The sequence below is a fragment of the Cyphomyrmex costatus genome, unplaced genomic scaffold, assembly GCF_001594065.2.
Source record: "Cyphomyrmex costatus isolate MS0001 unplaced genomic scaffold, Ccosl1.0 scaffold639, whole genome shotgun sequence".
Taxonomy (NCBI): Eukaryota; Metazoa; Arthropoda; class Insecta; order Hymenoptera; family Formicidae; genus Cyphomyrmex; species Cyphomyrmex costatus.
In genome coordinates, this window is record NW_017280199.1 from 63,029 (window position 1) to 82,479 (window position 19,451).

Here is a 19,451-nt window from a genome sequence, read left to right on the forward strand (position 1 = left end):
CTCTTTTTTTTTTTTATATTATTCTAACACATTAATAAAGCAATTCACTGAACATGGGCTTTTTTATTTGAGTATAAGCGTCTGCTTCTGTAATTTTTATCACATTGCTCTTACTATTTTAACGTCAAAAATGTTAGTAGATTTATAGTATAAAGAATTTACAGAGTATTTGATGTAATTTGCGCGACAGCTGTCATTGAAATGGACAAGCGCATCGTGTTTTGTCTCCCAAATTGGACGAACAATTTCGCGTTAAATTTTCGAGAGGTAGTCTTAGATATATACCGTGAAGATCATATTCGCGTTCGCCGGCAACTTTATACTGCATCATCGCGGACTCCCACATACGCCTCTCTCCATATAAGGATCGAGGCACCTCGCGATTACAGTACCGAACTTAAGCTTTCGACGCCGACGACAATGATACTGATAAGATCTCCTCCTTTCTTTTGCGTTTTAGGCGATTCATCACACCTTCAATAAAACCTCAAACAATCTACTTTCGTTTATCGTAGCTCCTATTTTATCGCTCAAACTCTATCTTTTTTATTTAGATTCATTACCGTGCCGCTGTATGCTCTCTCTTAGGTGTATTATAAACACATTAAATATCATTTTAAACTTCTCAACTTTATTAATGCGAAATATACCGTTACAAAGTATTATATTTAATTATAACTATCGTAATGTTTGAAAAAAAAACACTATAAATGCTTCTTTATAATGAAGCATTTACTATAAATTAACCCCACTAGAGAGATTATATTTATTAAAATTTATTAATTAAAAATTAAAGTGTCATAATAGTACATATATTATAATTAATAAATTACACACAATTACGTGTGCATGCATTATAGGGTAGCGGAGAGGAATAGGGATGAATCTCGCTAATTTTCGATGTACCACCGTATTCATTTTAAAAGTCCAGATTCTTTCAACAATCAAGCAGATTTTTAGCGGATCTGGCGGGACTCGCGGATTAGCCGGTTCACCATTGTCAACAGCCATCGGAAAGTGGGGAACGTGACATCGTGACAGGCCTACTTTGGAGCAATCATCCAGCGGAAGAGAACCGGAGTCACCGCCGCAGGAGCTGAGTTGGAAGCGCGGCGTGCGACTCGCTGGCAAAAGACACGAAAATAGTATCAACCATAGGATCGTATCACTCCCGGTAGTCCGCGTGTGTGCGTACGCGGATCACCGTTCTATTAATAGAAAAAAAAGGAATAAGAGAGAGAGAGAGAGAGAAAGAAAGGCAAGAGAAGAAATGAGAGACTCTAAAGCGGAGCTGGCACGTCGCCCGGAGTCCCGCTGATGTCCGGCCGTGATGATTTCGCGGACCTCAGAGCGGCTCAGGCTGTCGCGGACTCCACATTCCACCGGGACAAGCTCCTCCTGTGCGTGTGCGTGTATCTCTTTCTCTTTCTCTCTTTCTCTCGCGTCCTCCTGCGGAGTGTGCGGGAGCCTGTTTCACCCTCTCTCTCTCTCTCTTTCTTTTCTCCCTCGCGATTTCATCCAGCTGGACCACCCCCGTGAAAACCCTCTACACGCACGCATATACGTCCACGTACACGCGCTCGCGCACGCACACACACGCGCGCGCGCACTTGTCCACACGCATTGACACCAACCCCGAGTGTAAGTTCAACATTTTTCATTCTGCATTCAATAATCTCGAATTTTTCTCTTTTCTTTCTCATCTCTTTCTTCTTTCGCCGCCTCCGTCGATCGGCGCATCCCCTCGCTTTTTTTTTTTTTTTTTTTTTTTTATTAATCTTCATTCTGGAGAACATTCGTGATGAACTGCGCGTCTACGTTCTTCCTGCGGTGTGTGATTGCTGTGTATGTGAAAACGACCGTGGTACGATACGAAGCAAATTAACTTGAGAAATCTTTCTGCTGGAAATTCTCTTCGCATCAACAATGTTTACATTGCCGAGGAATTCGCGATTGCTCACAGCGAAATCACTTGGCAAATGTTTTAGCGAAGTTTCGAGGTTCGAAGGAGAAAAGATTCTCCGAGGAGAATCAATAGACCACTGTGTAATTACTCGATAAGAGGATCTTGCATTTTTTAATGCCAAGAACTTTCGAATTGAAAAGTGAACGATATTCTTCAGCAGCAGATCGCCCGGCCAGTGGAAATCTCGGGAATACGTAGCCGTGTCCACACGAAGCGCGACTTTATCTACTCGTTCAGTGGAAAGAATTAGCGCGCATCAGTGAAAAATGTTTTACCTTTGCGGTAGACGTGCAAGTGAATGATTACGTGGAAAAAGTTAATTGATGAAAGAACGCGTGGTGCATTTGTTATTTTGCTTGGTATCCGAGTCATTAATTTGCGACGTAAATTAATGACTCTCGGAAACTTTATCTGCAATGCGGATTAATCGTGTGATTCGAAAGACCCTTCTCGAATTTTCTTTCTTTATATCCGTTTACCTTATTTTCTTTGTACAATATTTTTGTTACTATATATTATTATTGAGATTCGTATTATTGACGTTCCGAGTTAAATTTGGATTTCCTCCGTGTCGAAAGAAGAACTCATAAAATCGCAAAATTTGTGACACATCGGACGAAGGTGTGAAATGAAAGACATTACTTCTCGTTAGCAGTTTATTGTCCGTCGAATGAACAGTTCCGTACTTTGAATTTAATCCATTTTGAAAATAATGGCGAGTTACGATTTAATTGCAAAGTCCTGGATGCACATCGCCTTATAGCATATTTATCAAAAGATGTTCTGAGAACGTTCTTCAAGTAGTGAGTCAGATTACAGATTGAGGTTGAAATTGAATTGGAATTTGACCAATCAGAAGAAAGGAAGCTGATCTCAAGTTTAGTGAACTTTGATTGGTTAAATTCTAATCGAATCTCAATCTCAATTTCTAATCTAATTACGGCTTAAGATATCCTCTGAATGTCTTCAGAATGTTCTTTCAACAGTCCGTGCTGTATGGAAATATTCCAATGATACGAAAATCCGACGGGTGTATCGCGGAAGCTTTTACGAAGAAGGTTGCTCTTTCCAGTAAGGACTCAGAGTAAAGCCATGATCAGTCTAGAGATTGAGATTGAGCTTTGGTTGGAATTTAATCCAACAGAAAGAAGAAAGCTAATCTCAAGTTTAGTAAACTTTGTTTTCATTGATTAAATTCGAATCCATGAATCTCAATCTCAATCTCTAATCTGATCACGCAGCTTAACACAGGACTTTTTTCAGCAAAGATACATTATAACATATAGTGAATCATTTCATCCTGGTTTTACATTGGCAAACAATTCACTGTGTCAGTCTGTGTTTCTTATACTGGAAAGCGACTCACATTTCGCTTCCCGATAGTTTCACAGAGACAGGTAGTCTAGTGTTACGAATTCCGCGATTTCGACGATCTCCATCCACGTAAAGAACGGTAGAAGAAACAGCCGGGAAAACCGACGAGGGAAGACGAGCGGAATGCGGGAACGAGCATGTTGTACCACTAAAATTAGAGCGACGTGACAGAGAAGGGGACGGCTCCTTATAGAGCTTGAGCGCGACGCCGGAGCTTGCGGCCAGGGTTAGCAAACTGGCATTTTCTCTTTCTCGCCTCGAAGTATCGGATTACTTCGGAAACGTCGTCGGTGCGCGCCGTCCGGCCCATTCAGCTTCGGCTTTCCTCCGGGTACCCCTTTTCCACGCAAGGTTCGGCCAAGCGCAAGGCATTTTTCTACATATCCGCCCCTCGTGCCTCTTTCTCCGGGTGCCCCCTGCCTACCCTTGTCGATTTCTCTCTCGTCTGGCCCTTCCGACTTCTTCTTCCACGTAATCTGTAACCGGTGAGGTTTCCAATTTTCTATCTTTCGATCTTCATTATTTTCTGAATTTCGCAATGCTAGCAAGTGTTCTCATTGTTCACGCGGGATTGATCGTGACGTGCTTACGATAAAAAGAAGATGGTACCGGCACCAAGTTACACGAATGGTCGAGTTACAAGAATAGTGACAGCCGTGTTCAACGTCACCCGATTCTCGCTTTTACGACGATTTTACTCAAGGATGATATAAGTGTTATGCTACGCGATAAGGGCGCTTTCTATTTGGTGACATAAGTCGATACAAGTGTCATTCTATCTCTCTGTGTTATTAAATGCTAAGAAAAATAGAAGAATGCTTGTGTCGACTTGTATCACCAAATGGAAAGCACTCATATTCTGAACTACGCAATTCTTTCATCGTGCAACCTCCATCGAGTAGGGTCCATCTAATTAGCGAATCTTAACGTGAAAACGCGTATTTTTATTCAGTCGCTCTGCGATTAAAAAATCTTTCTCTCGCTTTCTCTTTTTCGCCGTTGACTTTGCAAATCAACCCAGTAATCAACATCTCGTTTTTGTGTTGCAGCGCTTTAAACAGCCGTCAACATGTCTGACGACGAGGAACAATACTCGTAAGTAGCCCATCGATCATTACTTTCAAACCAACACCGATTGATATAAATTATCATCCGTGCATTGTCCGCGTTCGCAGTTCTCAATAGTTTATTTTGAAACTGATGCAATTCCAATTTTAAAATACTATCACGAATTCCGACAAGGGCGTACAAAATTCACGCGCTTGCTATAAAAAGATTCTGCCTATTTCTTTCTTTATTTCTGTGGAAAATAGAAGATTTGCATAATTTTCAAAATAAACGATCTTCAAAATATCCAGACAGCATGAAATATTTTTCAGAAATTTTTCATGAAATATTTAAAAAATATAAACATGTTCAGGAAATCAGAATATTAAAAATATTTTGTTCTTATAATATTTGTACAACATTTGTACAATTCTAAAATATTTTTGTAAAGTATTTTAATACAATATTAAAAAAAATTTTACAAATAGGTATTTCTAAAATATTTTATCAAAGCCGAATGAGACAATGCCACAGCGGTCTAAGCTGGATCGGGTGCTTCTAAATAATTGCGTGTGAATGAGCACATTATAGAATTATCATTAGACTATCGAGGCAAAAATGTCGGCGAGCAATCGAAAAATTACATTCGTAGAGTATATAAATTCACACACAATTATTTTAGAAGCATCTGCGATCCAGCTTAGATCGCTGTAGCATTGTCTCATTTGGTTTGAAATTTAGCGCGTTTCAATAAGAATTGATATTGTTTTATTATAAAGCATTCAAAAAATATAATATTTCGTGATTTATGGGTACGTGATATCGCCGCTCTCCGAGATAAGTAGCTCGAAATAATGCGTGAAAAAAATGTCGAGATATATGCCAGTAATTTCCAGACATGAGAAATCGGATCTTTGCCAAAATCGAAGCGGTAGACAAGATCGTAACACACGTTCGCTGATCGTTGATCATATTTCGTACGAACGAAAAGCCCGAGCGAAGTTTAAAGTTCGTTCAAGTAAGGTTGAACAGCGCCCATGATCTGTGACCTCGTCATGTTTAATGTTTCACATGTTTGTCTAATTTTGCCGTCTCGATGCCCGTCCCTGCGTGCGTCACGTCCCAATCGCACCCACGCACAAACCCCTTAATAAGCACTCAATGCTAAACTCGGACACTTCAGTCGACTTCTAATTGTTACTCAATGATGTGCTTGCAATTATTATTATTATTTTTCATGTGCTTCTTCTCTTGCATAGCCACTTTAAATTTTCTAGAACAGTGTAACTGTACTATATTTTCTCATTAAATTATATATAATTTGTTTAGTTGTTATTTTATGAGGGGACATTACGAGAAATTCCACTTTCAGATCGCAATAAAGGAGAGACAAAATAAAGTTCGATAAATCGCCTTTACCGCATCTACACTGAAAAAATATTAAATTTTTAGTAAATATGTATTTATTTAATAAATATTTATTATTACTATACATATATAAACATATATTTATTTGATATAAAAATCATTAATTTGATTTCATTATGTGTTTGTAAATATTTATTTACTGTAAGTAAATGTTTACTTATTTTTTAAAGAAATGTGTGTAGCAAAATTTAATACATTTTCTTCAATGCAGCGATTAAAAATAAAAACTTGACGTCAACCACACACACACACATTGTACTTAGCAGCAAAATTAAATTACAAATTCATTGTCAAATTTATGTATTACGCTAAACAAAATTTCTGTTTGTAATTAGAATTTTTTGATTATTAGAATTCTAGTTGGAATTGTATTTCTTGTAAAATCTACTAAAGTTCTTATTTTTACCAGAAAAATTCTGATTCGACCATTTTTTTTCATTCAGAATCATTATTTAATCCAACCAGATTATTTTTCTCAGTGTACAAAGTAAAATTTACATAATGATACACATATATACTGACGGTAATTAATCTGCGTGAGAGAAAAAAAAAGCAAGAGCTTTAAGCAACCCTAAGAAAAGACCTGCGCCCCTAACTCTTGTAAAAGTGATGCCCTCGTGAATCTTAATTCCTGCTCTCCTCCATTTTTTATTACGTAATCAAACGCCCCGATCGCCCACATTGATTTCCGCCCTGACTAAACTAGACTTTTTTTCCATTTTCTCTTTTGCAGCAGCGAGGAGGAAGTCGAAGAAGTGTAAGTGTTCACTTTCGTTAAATGCTTTCCCAATGAAATGCTTTCCTGTTTTTCTAACGTACTACTTGTCTCGTTTTCTCATTTCAGGAAGTAAGTTTCAAAGGCTTGTAACGAGCGCTGTAGCTACTGCGAAGACGCGATCGCGACGAAAATGTCCGTTCTGATCTCGCGATAAAAAGCTTTTGATAGTTTGTTTCCAGTTAAGAGTTCAAATTAGCACAGACATACCTAATTTATTTTTTCTCTCTTCTTTCTACGAAGTACAGACAGAAAAATATCACTCTATTGCTAAGAAAAGCGATTACTCAATTTCCTTTCTCTCTTCTAAATAACGGTTATCTGTAATAAAAAATATTTTCTTAAAAGTAATATTAAAATATATTATAATACTTATTTTTATTACAAATTTTAGAAACATTCATTATTATTTATCTATCAAAACAAGAAGTTATTATTTTTTTTTTTAAATAATATAAAGTTGATTGAAGAGAAACTTTAGACAAGATCTAAAACTTTATATAATAAGAGCAAATCGAATTTATTTTAATTTAATAATTTTTATTGAAGAGAGAGAGAGTATTAAACTTACTAGAATGTATATTTTGAATAAAAATGCTTATAGTAATGCATTTATGATAGATTTATGATCGAATGTATGAACGTTTAAAATACTTGAAACGAGCAATTACTTTTTGCGTATAATATGTATTTTTCTGTGTGTAAGAACGCGTATCTATTTGTAAGATACGGCGTTTCACGTTTATGTGCGGAATTCAGCGATTTATTAAGCATAAGATTTATAGAGACCCGAAAAAAGCAAGACCGGAGCTGCTCTTTCTCTTCTTCTCTGTTTCCTGGAAACGTATGTCGATGCTCCTCTCTCGTAAAATTAGAACGTCAAGTTAGATTAAAGCTAACGAACACGCAACGGAACGCACGATGAATCGTTATAGTGAGAGGAGCGTAGATGAAGAATAATCGTTTTTCCGAAGCCTCGTTTGCGCCGCGCAACACGCCAGATTTTCTCTTTCCGATTGTGATTTATGAACTCCGTCTTCTTCGTTCTTTTTTTTGTTTATTCACTCCCTGTATCTCTCTCTGTCTGTGTGTATCTCCACATACAACACACAAAACCAACCAACCAATCAACCAACCAACCAACCAACCAACCAACCAACCAACCAACCAATCAACCAATCAATATCAATCGTCACTCGTCATCGACCGATCGGATAATCGACCCGCGCGGTACGATACAAAAAATGTCAAAATCGAAGGCAGCCGGAGAAGAAGACCGAGTAAGTTTTGCACACGACAAATATGAACGTTTCTCTCTCTCTCTCTCTCTCTCTCTCTCTCTCTCTCTCTCTCTCTCTCTCTCTCTCTCTCTTTCTATCTCTCTTTCTTTTACGGCCAATAAATAGTGTACGTTCACGCGCTGTCGTCTTTCAGTGTCGTTTCTTTTTTTTTTTCTTCCCCGCTGTCTAATCGCTGTCTTGTCTTGTTGTCTCGGTGTAGTCTTTAATTGTTCGTCCATTCTCTGTTTTATACTCTCTCTCTCTCTTTACTTTGTTTTCATCATCTCACACGCGCTGTGCCGCCGCAGTCGTTTACTTTTGCATAGAATTTTTTTATAGTGATACACTTGCTGGCTCTCTCTCTCTCTCTCTCTCTCTCTGTCTATCTCTATTTGTTTATTTTTTCCCTTTTCCCTCCATATCTCTGTCTCTCTCTTTCTTTATTCTTTTTCTCTCGCCAAATTGTTACACATGAAAGAAGAATGTGATTGCGCAATCGCTGCAAAACGCTTCTATCGGTTTTGTTCGCACCACTACATGAAAGACACTTTTTAGTATGACTAGTTCTTCTTTTTTGTGCAACATTGTCTGAAAAAGAATCAACGCTGATGTATCCACATCCTGCACACCTCTCTGTTTCTATTTCAACTTTAGTAAAATACAAATATACATACGTTCTGCCGCCGCCGGTGTATCCGCTGTCTTCTCAACGTCTGTCTTGTGTCGCTGTTTCTGCGTCGATGGATTAAAAAATTAAACAAACAAACAAACAAACCAAAAATAAACAGCAATGCTATCGCGCTTTTTTATGTATGTACACAAATGTACACGCACATTATACACGTAACTCACGTATCTCACTTATGAGACTACGTATGACGTAACAAGACGTCGGACCTTTCAGCAATTTTGACAGGATTGACCGAGATGCAGTTGCAAAAGTATACACATGTCACACCCCGCACTTTCTTCCAAACGCCTTATCTTTGTCCTCGTCGTGTCTGTCAAGAATATCTGTCGCCTTAATATTCAGCCTCTGTTATATCCGCATTATATGGCAAATGGGCAACGAAACGTTTCTTTTTCTTTTTTTGCAAAAGCGCTACGAGATCCCCGTTGAAGAGAAAGTAACGACGAGCCGCTTAAATAATTGAAAGCAAGCGAAGCATACCGATCATTCGCTCGCAATGTAAGTGTCGGAACGACCAGTGATCTCTGGCAATAAACGTGCAAATCAATTATCATTGTCGGCGTGATCGGTTCGGAAATTTAATTTTGCACGGAAAAGAAATGAAAAGAAAGGAAAGCGCAAGTTGGAGATGAGCGATACCGATTTTTATAATTTACGTGCAGCTTTGTGCAGTCCTACGTAAGCGACGACCAATCACACGACCTTATTAATGAATCTGTACTTTCTTTTTTTTTTAGGGGTAGGGCGTCCCAAAAGTAAGTTGAATATGTCGAGGTGTTTACACGTCAATAATATGTCTTCCCTGTTCTTCGCCCGCTCTCTCACATCCCCCTTCCCCGCCCATTGGTTTTTCCGACGTCGATTAAATTCGATAAGAACACACAAAATCTTAATCTCTTTAGAAAAACGACATCTTTTTCTTCAATTTTTTCTAAAAGTGAAAAGAATTATCTCGTTACTGACACAGTTTTGCGATAAATCGGGTGAAAAAGACCGGTAAAGATATTTATAAGTTTCGCCTCAACCCGAGGAACATACAAAAAAGTTAATAAAAAATTTAATCAACTATTTTTAAACTTAACGTCAATAACAGTCAAATTTTGTAACAAAAAAAAAATTATTAATTCAACTCTCACAGCATCGAAACAAAGTCAGTTTGTTTTGATTCACCGATTTTCCGTCTGATTTATCTTAAACTGTATGATTCGCGATAAATCTCGATTTGGATCTTTACCTCCCTCTCTTTGGAAACCGACAGTGTGAATGACAAAATTGGCGATTGAAGCTGACTGACGTCGGTGAAACCGGCATTAAAAACCCTCTGAGATTTTTCGTCTCGTGGCAGGAATGAGATCGCAGGAGACCGAGATTTGACGTTGCAATCGCGTTGCGGCGCGTTGTGGATTTGCCAATATCTATCTATATCGCTGGGGGAAGATTTTGTTTACAGATACGGGACGGATAACGCGATCGTTGGCCTGTGTAGCGCGACTGTGAATAATAATAGGATATATTTGTCGAAGGTACCGCACGCCGGTGGTATGTACATCGCAGGCGTTCGTGAATATTCCATCGCGGTTGCATAACGCTAACGCGCGACGACACTTGAGCTCCGTTTGGGAGCCCGCCAGGCGTCTCATAAATATATGCACAATAACGTAACACAGTTTATTCTGAGACCGACGTCTGCTCAAAATGTACCACGCCCCGGCGCCGACGTGATCTTATTAACGGCCGGCCGTTCGATACATAATGCAGCATCTGCAATGCTACATATTTATGCTCAATCTCCGTACTCGCGGATTTGCCAAATAAAATTGTACAACGAACCATGTACAGCCAGAAGTATATTTGCAGTTTGAACTAATATTTACCCTCGTGTGACACGAAAATTGCAAATCCGATCGTGGATCCTCTTACATTTTTTATTTTTGTCTCGCGCGAATCACGAAAACTCGGACGAAAATCGAATCCTGCGTGAAAAATCATGTAATACTCATATTTTACGTTTTTAAGCCGGAACTGTAATTTACGTGAGTACGATGCTCTGGATTTCAATCCTGTCGGTGACGTCTAATCACTCTCGTTGTCAGTGTTCGAAGTTCCTCTCTCCCCCTATGTTTTCCTCATACTTATTATAATCTTTATATCTCTTTCGCACCCCCGCGTGTTTTACGTTTTGTCTCTCTGATTAATAATGAATTAACGTGTTGTATATAATCACGTCTTGTTCGAGTTACGTCAAAGCGATGTGTCACACGTCCTTCTATCTCAAGGCTCGTTATTTTGTCCGATCCCCCATATTAATTTATATTGACTTGTGCGCCATAATTCATCGACTCGCAAGCAAGCAATAATTGCAATACCCCCGCTCGCAGATCCCATGAATAAACAACTTTTACATCCCCATATTTTTTACGAGGTATATAAATTTTCCAAAAGAAAGATGTGTACAAAATTTTAACGGAACGTTTTAAAATAGGGGAAGGAAAGCCGAAATCAAATAACGATTACGGTATCCTCCCCTTTTCTTCAGGAGTGTCTTTCAGGACACGGAACGTGTCTCCATGAAATAGATTGATCTTCAGTTCGGTTTGAAAAGTCGAGCGAATTTATGTTAAACACGTTTAAAAATAACTTTGAGCCTGCGATGCTCAATATTGTCATCTCCTGAATCGTATCTCGCACGCGCTATATTATTGTCACCGATAGCTCTTTTAGTCATTTACGAATCCATAATCCTTATACGACTGAATAACTCAATCAAGACAGTCATCTCAAGTAGAATCCAGAAATCATAATAATAGTCATAAGTACGTCATCACGACCTTATTCGTCGCTTGTAAGTTCATTTTTAAGTGTTAAATAACGTCACGACGATGACCTATGATATAATTATGTAACTCAGTGTTCTACCTGAGAGATGAAACATTCCTCGCTACTCTCATTAATGCCTTCTCCCATGATTCGTTGCGGTGCGCACTTTGGTTTCATCCCTCTATAATTCTATACGCTTGCACACCTTATCGCCTTACTATTTGCCTCTTTCTTTTTCTTTCCTCTTCTCTTTTATTTTCTTTCTTTCACAAATCGCCTCCGTCCCCCTTTGTCCCGCTCTATATTTTTCTCTGACTTTCTGTTTATCCATCCGTGCATATATCTGTCTGTCTGTCTGTTCCGTCCATGTGTTGTCTGTGTGTGTATACGTGCGACGAGCGGCATTAAGTAATATGCACTACGGGAGAGAATGGATGGAGTTGTAATAAAGTAGTGAAGATATGGACGTGAGAATCGCGTATGGAGTTCTGGGGGATCTCGCGAGATCTTCCAGAGAGCGGGCTCAACCGTCGTGATTTAAAGAGAGTTACTTTTGTTTTCACTCCGGCCTCCTTCAGGGAATCTGGCGAGAATCCTGAGTTTATGAAGGTGAGTGCTGATGCTCGTAAATAACACCGTGCGAATGCCCAAAACTCTCTGTGCGCTTGTAGCACCTACGTAGGAAAAAGATCTTTTGCGGAAATGTATATTGGTATGAAAACTATTATTCCAGCAAGAAACGAAATAGCAATTAGATATCGAATCAACGTTGAATTGATGGCGAAATTATTGTATCGATTTGACATCAATTCAATGAGTCGTGTCTCCTTAAGTTCTGCTTTATCAATCGCATTGGAGACGTATTGAGCACTAGCACGATCGTTAAGGGAGACGCAATCAAATACGTATTACGGCTAATCTATTATGAAAATTTAGAGGCAAGAACAGAAAAGAAGCGACCTAGACGAACAGCTCAAAGAATACATAGCGGAATGGCGAAAGCAGAGAGCCAAGGAGGAGGAGGAGTTGAAGAAATTAAAGGTACGATCTGTCCTTATTTGTACTTAATGTACTCTCGCTTAACATTTCGTTTGACTTTTGAAAAATATACTGTTTTAGGAGAAGCAAGCCAAGCGCAAGGTCACCCGTGCGGACGAGGAGAAGAGACTGGCTCAGAAGAAGAAGGAAGAGGAGGAACGTCGCCAACGTGAAATCGGTAAATGCATTTACGTCCATCTCTATTTTTTTTCTCTGAACAGAATTTAATAAAATTCTTTAATATTGTTTTCAGAGGAGAAGAAACAGCGTGACATCGAAGAGAAGAGAAGGTAGGTTATTTATACAATTATTCATCGATAAATGCGCGCTTTTATTTCTGAAATTTTATAATGTATGCAACGTGAACTACGTGCTAAATGCGCGTTAACATTGTTATAAGCGCGTTATGAATACAAGTCATAATGATCGGTGTATGTACATATAATGGTCGTAGTCTATTTTTATTTTAAAACCGTCTCAGGAGAGTAATGCCTTAAATAATGTCTAAGTAATGTCTTAAGTAATGACTTAAGTAATGTCTACGTAATATCTATTAAGATGCTAATACTGTATGAACGGTTTACGACATCCTAAGAAATTGCATTTAAGACGGTCTTAAATATTATATATGAACCGACCTATGAATATCGAACTAATATAATGACTGCAGATTTCTAAACAACGGGTACATATCATTTTATGCATAAAAAATTTTACTATCAAATATCGATTCCTTTCTAAACAATTGAATCTTCAATTTTATACTAAAACAACAAATGAATTACATAGAGTAAATAAAAGAAATTTCTTTGACACAAAATGTTGATGAGAAAGAAGAACTAATCGATTGTCGACATTAATATTTCGATTATGTAACAATCGCAGAAATGTTAAATAATTTATATTACTAAAAGAGCATAAAAAATACTGTATGACATTCGTCATCGTTAATGAATATTTATCGTTAATGAATGTTTATTCTATATAACAACTTTGCGATATAAATAATTTGACTTTTCTTGTTATATATATATAAACCGTTACTTGCAATGTAAATATTTTATCACGTCAAATATGATTTTAATTTGGCCTTCTTTCACTTCGTCAAAACATAAATTATAAAATCAAAAGAATTATACTCGTATGTGAGTTGTTTCAATTCAAAAGAATTCAACTGATTGAACTTGTCAATTTATTATAGTACATACATACTATTGAAATTTATCATTAATGCTTAGTTATGTAACTACTTTGTACAGAATAGAATCTATGTTTTTATATTTTTTATAAGAAGAATATTTTTCCATTAAATTAAAGAAATACTCTCATTATTAGTAATATATGTATGTACATATTTGTGCGTTGTTTTTATTTGCTACATTCATTTGCTGTATTTTAGGCGTCTGGAGGAATCGGAAAAGAAGCGACAGGCTATGATGCAAGCGATGAAAGACCAGAGCAAAGCAAAGGGTCCAAACTTTACCATCACCAAGAAAGATCTTTCGGTGAGTGCTCTTTTCATTGTCAGCAGCAATTAGATATTCTATTGTATAACTAGGGTTCTCTTATGTAAATTTAGGGTAATCTTACATCGGCGCAACTTGAACGTAACAAGACGAAAGAACAGCTCGAGGAAGAGAAGAAAATTTCCCTTAGCATTCGCATCAAGCCGTTGGAAATCGAAGGTCTGTCCATTGATAAGCTCCGTGTTAAGGCTACCGAATTGTGGGAGGCCATAGTCAAACTTGAAACCGAAAAGTACGATTTGGAAGAGCGACAAAAGCGTCAAGACTACGATGTGAGTTTTTACAATTCTAAAGAAACTGAATTATTTCGTCTGATTTTAACGGGCATAAAGATAGATTTATTTATACGCGCGCGTAATAATTTTATACCATTGGGTCTCGTAAAAATAAAGAGAAAGGAAAAGAAATATGCATTGACTGTTTCCGCTTGGGAAATAAGTTGCTCGGACGTGAGTTTAATTATAGTCCAAGTTGTTTTCTAGCTGTATTGATAAATCGATATTGCCCTTTTATCGCAGCTTAAAGAGCTGAAGGAACGTCAGAAGCAACAACTGAGGCATAAAGCCTTGAAAAAGGGTCTCGATCCCGAGGCTTTAACTGGCAAATATCCCGTACGTAATGTCTATCATATCAGAAAATGAAAGTGGCATGAAGAATCACCATTAATCGAATCACTTTATTCACAGCCAAAAATCCAAGTTGCCTCGAAGTACGAACGTCGCGTCGATACCAGGTCTTACGACGACAAGAAGAAACTTTTTGAAGGTGTAAGTACATCTTATAATTTATTCAACGCATGAAAATTTATTCGATGGTCCCTACTCTCAGAATACGAGGTCAAACCTAATATAGAATTGTCTCACTTTGTGATACGTTCACGTGAATTTTTTACATTAAAACACGTGATCTACCACAGATATGAAGACAACTATATATATATACACACATACATATAAAAGCAAGAATTCGTTCTCATTACATAACTCATAAAATAAACTATAAAAAACATTATAGGAATAAACTTAATATATTCATATGTATATATATATAAAGATAGCGATTAGTGAGCATATTGTCGATTGAATCGCAGGGCTATGACACGCTCTTAGCGGAGACCAACGAGAAAACGTGGAAACAGAGAACAGAACAATTTATGAAGCGCACCAAAAGTGAGTCCAACCGTGATCTCTCTGTCACTGTACCCACCTTTCCCTTGCTTGTCTTGCTGATTGCACCTCCGAAATCTCACGGACGACCGTGTTTCTAATTTATGTACTTGTTCCTTGTTCTCGTTGACTAAATGGTCGAAATGGCTGCCAGCCAAGTTATTGCTGTGTTCGTGTTGTCTCGATGGTGTACATAAAAGCACGGTAAACCGTATTTGTGGCTCACACACCGATGGCGATTTTCTTCACGTGCACTGCCCACGAGAGATGCGACAGCAGTCACCAATCACGAAAATAATCTCGCTCTTAATAACTGTGTCGACGTCTGCAAATTTGTTCATGTCACTTTACGTTCTGAAATCACAACTTCCTCGATACTTTTTCCCCCTCGATAGTTAAGAATGGGTGTTTTGATTTATCCTTACTTTGCGCGCGAAATTCGAGAATCCATTCTTCGAATGTCAGAAACAAGCGTCGAGGATCGTAATCCAGACTGGAAGACGATACGATCGTGAGAATAGATGACCTTTGTGATGTTAATTCTGTCGATCGTGACTGTCAGCCCTAACTTCGCCATGGGAAGATTTGTACAACCCAGAGAAAGCAACGATACGGAGAGAGAGGGTTTTCCCAGGCGGTCCTGATGTGTGAAAGTAACCCCTAGCATGCCATTCTGTCCGTGATGTTTCAGGGTCTGACTGATCAACAGAAGGAGATCATGGAGAAGATGTGGGCTGAACAAAAGCAACAGTTTATGGGTCGTCAGAAGAGTACGTATGAAATTCGCTTTCGAGGCTTCGAGCCGGCACCAAGAGCTTTAAAAGAGCTTCCGGTGCTCCTCGAGACATCGAAGTACAAGTAACAAATGTAATTAAAGGGAAAAATTTTTAAGAGAAAAAATTTCTATTTTCATACATTTCGTACAGCTTATACATACAATGATGATTGACTTGACATTATAATTCAAAAATTAGTAGAAATTTATTTTACGAATATCCTCCGCACTTTGTTTTTGCCATTATTTAGCTTCATGGAATTCTAATCCAGTATACATTTAGCGTACTCGCGTTCTTCTCCAAATTGCGTAAAATTAATCCGTCACTTTGCATGAATAATAGCGAAGTTACCTAAGTGGTTCGGTGAGAGACCGGGCAAGAAGTCTGGCGATCCCGAATCACCGGAGGGCGAGGAGGACGTGAAGGCCACCGTCGACGATGATCTCGAGGAGCCGCAATTCGATGAAGAAGAGGAGGAGGAGGTGAAGGAAGGCGAGGAGGAGGAGGAGGAGGAAGTCGAAGAGGAGGAAGAGGAGGAGGAGGAAGAGGAGGAAGAGGAGGAGGAGGAGGAGGAGGAAGAGGAATAAATCTTCTGGCTACTTCGGTGCACCTTTACGGATATTAAGGAGAACAGCGTATCTAAAAAATTTCAAAGAATGATCGTTGCACAGTCTCGTTAACACTTTTCGAACAAAGATCGAAGCGTAGTCAGTGGCCAAATCGGTAGAAATGCCTACAACGTCGACGTTTTCCATCTACCGTTTTTCCGGCAACCGTCGGGCTCCTCTTCGAGATTCAAACGTCAAAGTGGACCAGACGGATGACGGAGGCTACATTTTGTAGTAAAAACCATTCTACTATTGTCACTTGTACGGCTGCTACTGCTCTACTCTACTATTATCTATTATTAAACTACTACTACTTTTATTGTTACTATTGCTACTACTACTACTTCTCTACTATTATTATTATTATTATTATTATTATACTGTACAAACACAGGCACACAAATTATTAAAATAAAATGATTTATCATATAAAATCCTTCGTTCTCTGAAATGTTGATTTTCTTGAGTTCGCACACGTGCCATCTTATCTCCTACACAATCATCCTGCAGCGTTCTAAAAGAAGAAAAATATATTAAACGTTAAAAGCATTTATTCAAAAAAGAAATATTGATTTGATTATGTAATATCCCTGAAGTCAAAGTATTTTTCTTTGCATCGGTCTATATCTCTTCCTTTAACAAAAATGTTCAATCTCAAAGCTTGAAGCAAAACATTCTATGTACATTACGCTACACACACACACGCGCGCGCGTGCTTTCCGATAGGTCTTATCGTAAAATTGATATGTTGCCCTTGGCTATACGGAAGCGCTGGCTTGCTTGCGGTTTTACTTATCGAGACAAGATACAGGAGCATTTTGCAGACACGTATTGAATATGTTGACAATAAAGCATACACTGTCATAGTTTCAGTACGTATATATAAAGACGTTTTCAGAGTAAGATAAGTATGATGTTTTATTGCATATTTGTATTGCGAATTTGATTGGACATATTCAATGCACATTGATACACAATATAAAGTCGTATATACTTACAGTTTGAAGTAAAAATGTGCATTTAATCCACCAAGTTGCCATGTAATGTACTTGTTGGTATAACTTCAACAATATAACTGTAGTATAACATGTGTGTTATATATATTACAGTTATATTGCTGCAAGTAGGAAACTACAACAATTAAGGGCATATTACATGTAAGTTTAACTTTGTTGGGAATAGAAGTATATATAAACGGGTTAAACCGTAAAATTTGCAATACACTTTATAGCGCTGTTATTAGGTAAAATGTGCATTTTATAATTCGAAATAGTTGTAGTTTACTTTTATATTCAAATTAAATCAGTGTATGATAGCTTTAATATGTTATACTATTGCGTCCAATCGAATTCGTTTTAGTAACTATACCGAGAAGTAATGTGATGTTAATGGTAGCGATTGAGTAAAACATAAATGCTTCTGTCATCATCTAACATAATACGGCATCAGCAATAAGATTTTAAACTTTACAACTTAAACTTTAAGATCGAATATGAGAAAAATAATCAGCTAATGTGATTAAAATTTTATTGCAGAAGCTGCTAATAAATTTCGACAATTCGCAGGTAAACGTTAGAAATTGTTTTGGCAGCAATTTTGGCGAGAAACTCGGCATATATTTAAAAAAAATTTCAATTTCAGATATACATACATTATTTTATGAGTTTCAAATTTGAAAGTGCAATTAATTTGAAATCGCAAGTCGAGTTTAGACCCCTCATGATTTCCATTGATTCGTACCTTCGGGACGAACGGTTCGGAAAGTTGCTTATCCAGTCGAACTGAGAGATTCACGTAAGCGAAGGAAATAGTCCCTCGAAAATAGCGGCGACGCGCGAAGAAGCCAAAACGCGAATGCCAGAAAAAAAAAAAAAAAAAAGATGCGCCATCGGAAATAGAGTCTTGTGCGCGGATCCGTCGGCGACCTCAGGAGTGCGCCGCGAGCTGGACGGGGAATGGACATTGCGGCGACGATCCATCCGCGATTACAATTGCAAGCGGTTTCGTGGATGAGAACAATGGGCACGGTGGAACCGAGTACGGGGCGAGGAGAGTGACGCGATTAGTGATAGAGCCGATCCGGCCCGGTGATTAATTGCTCACTCGTCCGGCATTACTAAGTTCAAGTAGCGACAGCGGAGGGACTGAGCGACGATTAGAAAATATTCAGTCGTCACATACAACATTAACAATCAATTACTCCAGGGGTTTTTCTGGAAAAGGGACGAGAGACGAAAAAAGGCAAGCGACAGACAAGTAATCGCAACGATTGAAAAGAGAGACAAGTCAAAACTCTTTAAAAGACAGATCAAATCGAAGATCCTTCGCGAGATTCCAAAGCGACGAGATAGAAACACTTGATCGATGTGTCACACGCTTCTTTCCCTGAATTTCGATTTTGTTATTTTTAAATTCAAAGGGTCTGTTTTTTATTCCTATAAAAATACACTAAACCATACGTTGGAACTTTTTAAATATCAAACATACAATCCATCTCATTTCAAGTTTCAAAAATATGTACACTTGTTCAGCCACGGAAAAACAGATGTATAATTGCGGAGAGCAGCGTTTAGCATATTCCCTTTGTTCGCCCTACAGTCGAAGAGAGCAGCCTCGACGGGCGCTCGAGTCCATCGCTAGCGTCCGACGTTCGCCATTTCCTTCTGGCTTGACCGCCGTCCTCTTCCTTCGTCTGGTCCCTCTTTCCACGTCCGTTACACTTGGTCGCGAGCCTCTGGTCGTCTCGGTCACAACTATTTACAATGGCAGGTCGCCGAGTGAATCCTCCTCCGGGATCTCCGTCGCGCGGTCCTACATCTGGAGAACCGGGTGTCCTCCTTGAATATGCAAGCTGCAGTATCGCCGGAAGCGTTCGTCTAGTCGTGGTCTCGTGAAGTTTCACGGTCACTCGATCACCGGTCGAGGTATAATAACGGGACGCGGACAGCCTTCGGCTCGG

At 38.5% G+C, this 19,451-nt stretch overlaps 1 protein-coding gene across 9 annotated transcripts; it reads left to right on the top strand.

Annotated features, from left to right (window-relative positions):
* Positions 1 to 1,326: 1,326 nt before the first annotated feature.
* On the top strand, positions 1,327 to 16,830 carry TpnT (troponin T, skeletal muscle). 9 transcript variants are annotated; one of them, XM_018547432.1, is made up of 13 exons: positions 1,327 to 1,641; positions 4,390 to 4,435; positions 9,299 to 9,316; positions 11,957 to 11,987; positions 12,315 to 12,419; positions 12,498 to 12,594; positions 12,670 to 12,706; positions 13,816 to 13,921; positions 13,996 to 14,214; positions 14,461 to 14,553; positions 14,629 to 14,709; positions 15,800 to 15,878; positions 16,227 to 16,830. In XM_018547432.1, exons 2-13 carry the CDS (start codon positions 4,410 to 4,412, stop codon positions 16,469 to 16,471), a joined length of 1,137 nt encoding a protein of 378 aa, XP_018402934.1. In that variant the 5' UTR covers positions 1,327 to 1,641; positions 4,390 to 4,409; the 3' UTR covers positions 16,472 to 16,830. The 9 variants fall into 9 exon arrangements, with proteins under 9 accessions (XP_018402934.1, XP_018402932.1, XP_018402933.1 ...); XM_018547430.1 differs by lacking the exon at positions 15,800 to 15,878 and adding an exon at positions 15,033 to 15,111 and having other exon boundaries at positions 1,328 to 1,641; XM_018547431.1 differs by lacking the exon at positions 15,800 to 15,878 and adding an exon at positions 15,033 to 15,111 and having other exon boundaries at positions 1,339 to 1,406.
* The last annotated feature ends 2,621 nt before the right edge of the window (positions 16,831 to 19,451 follow it).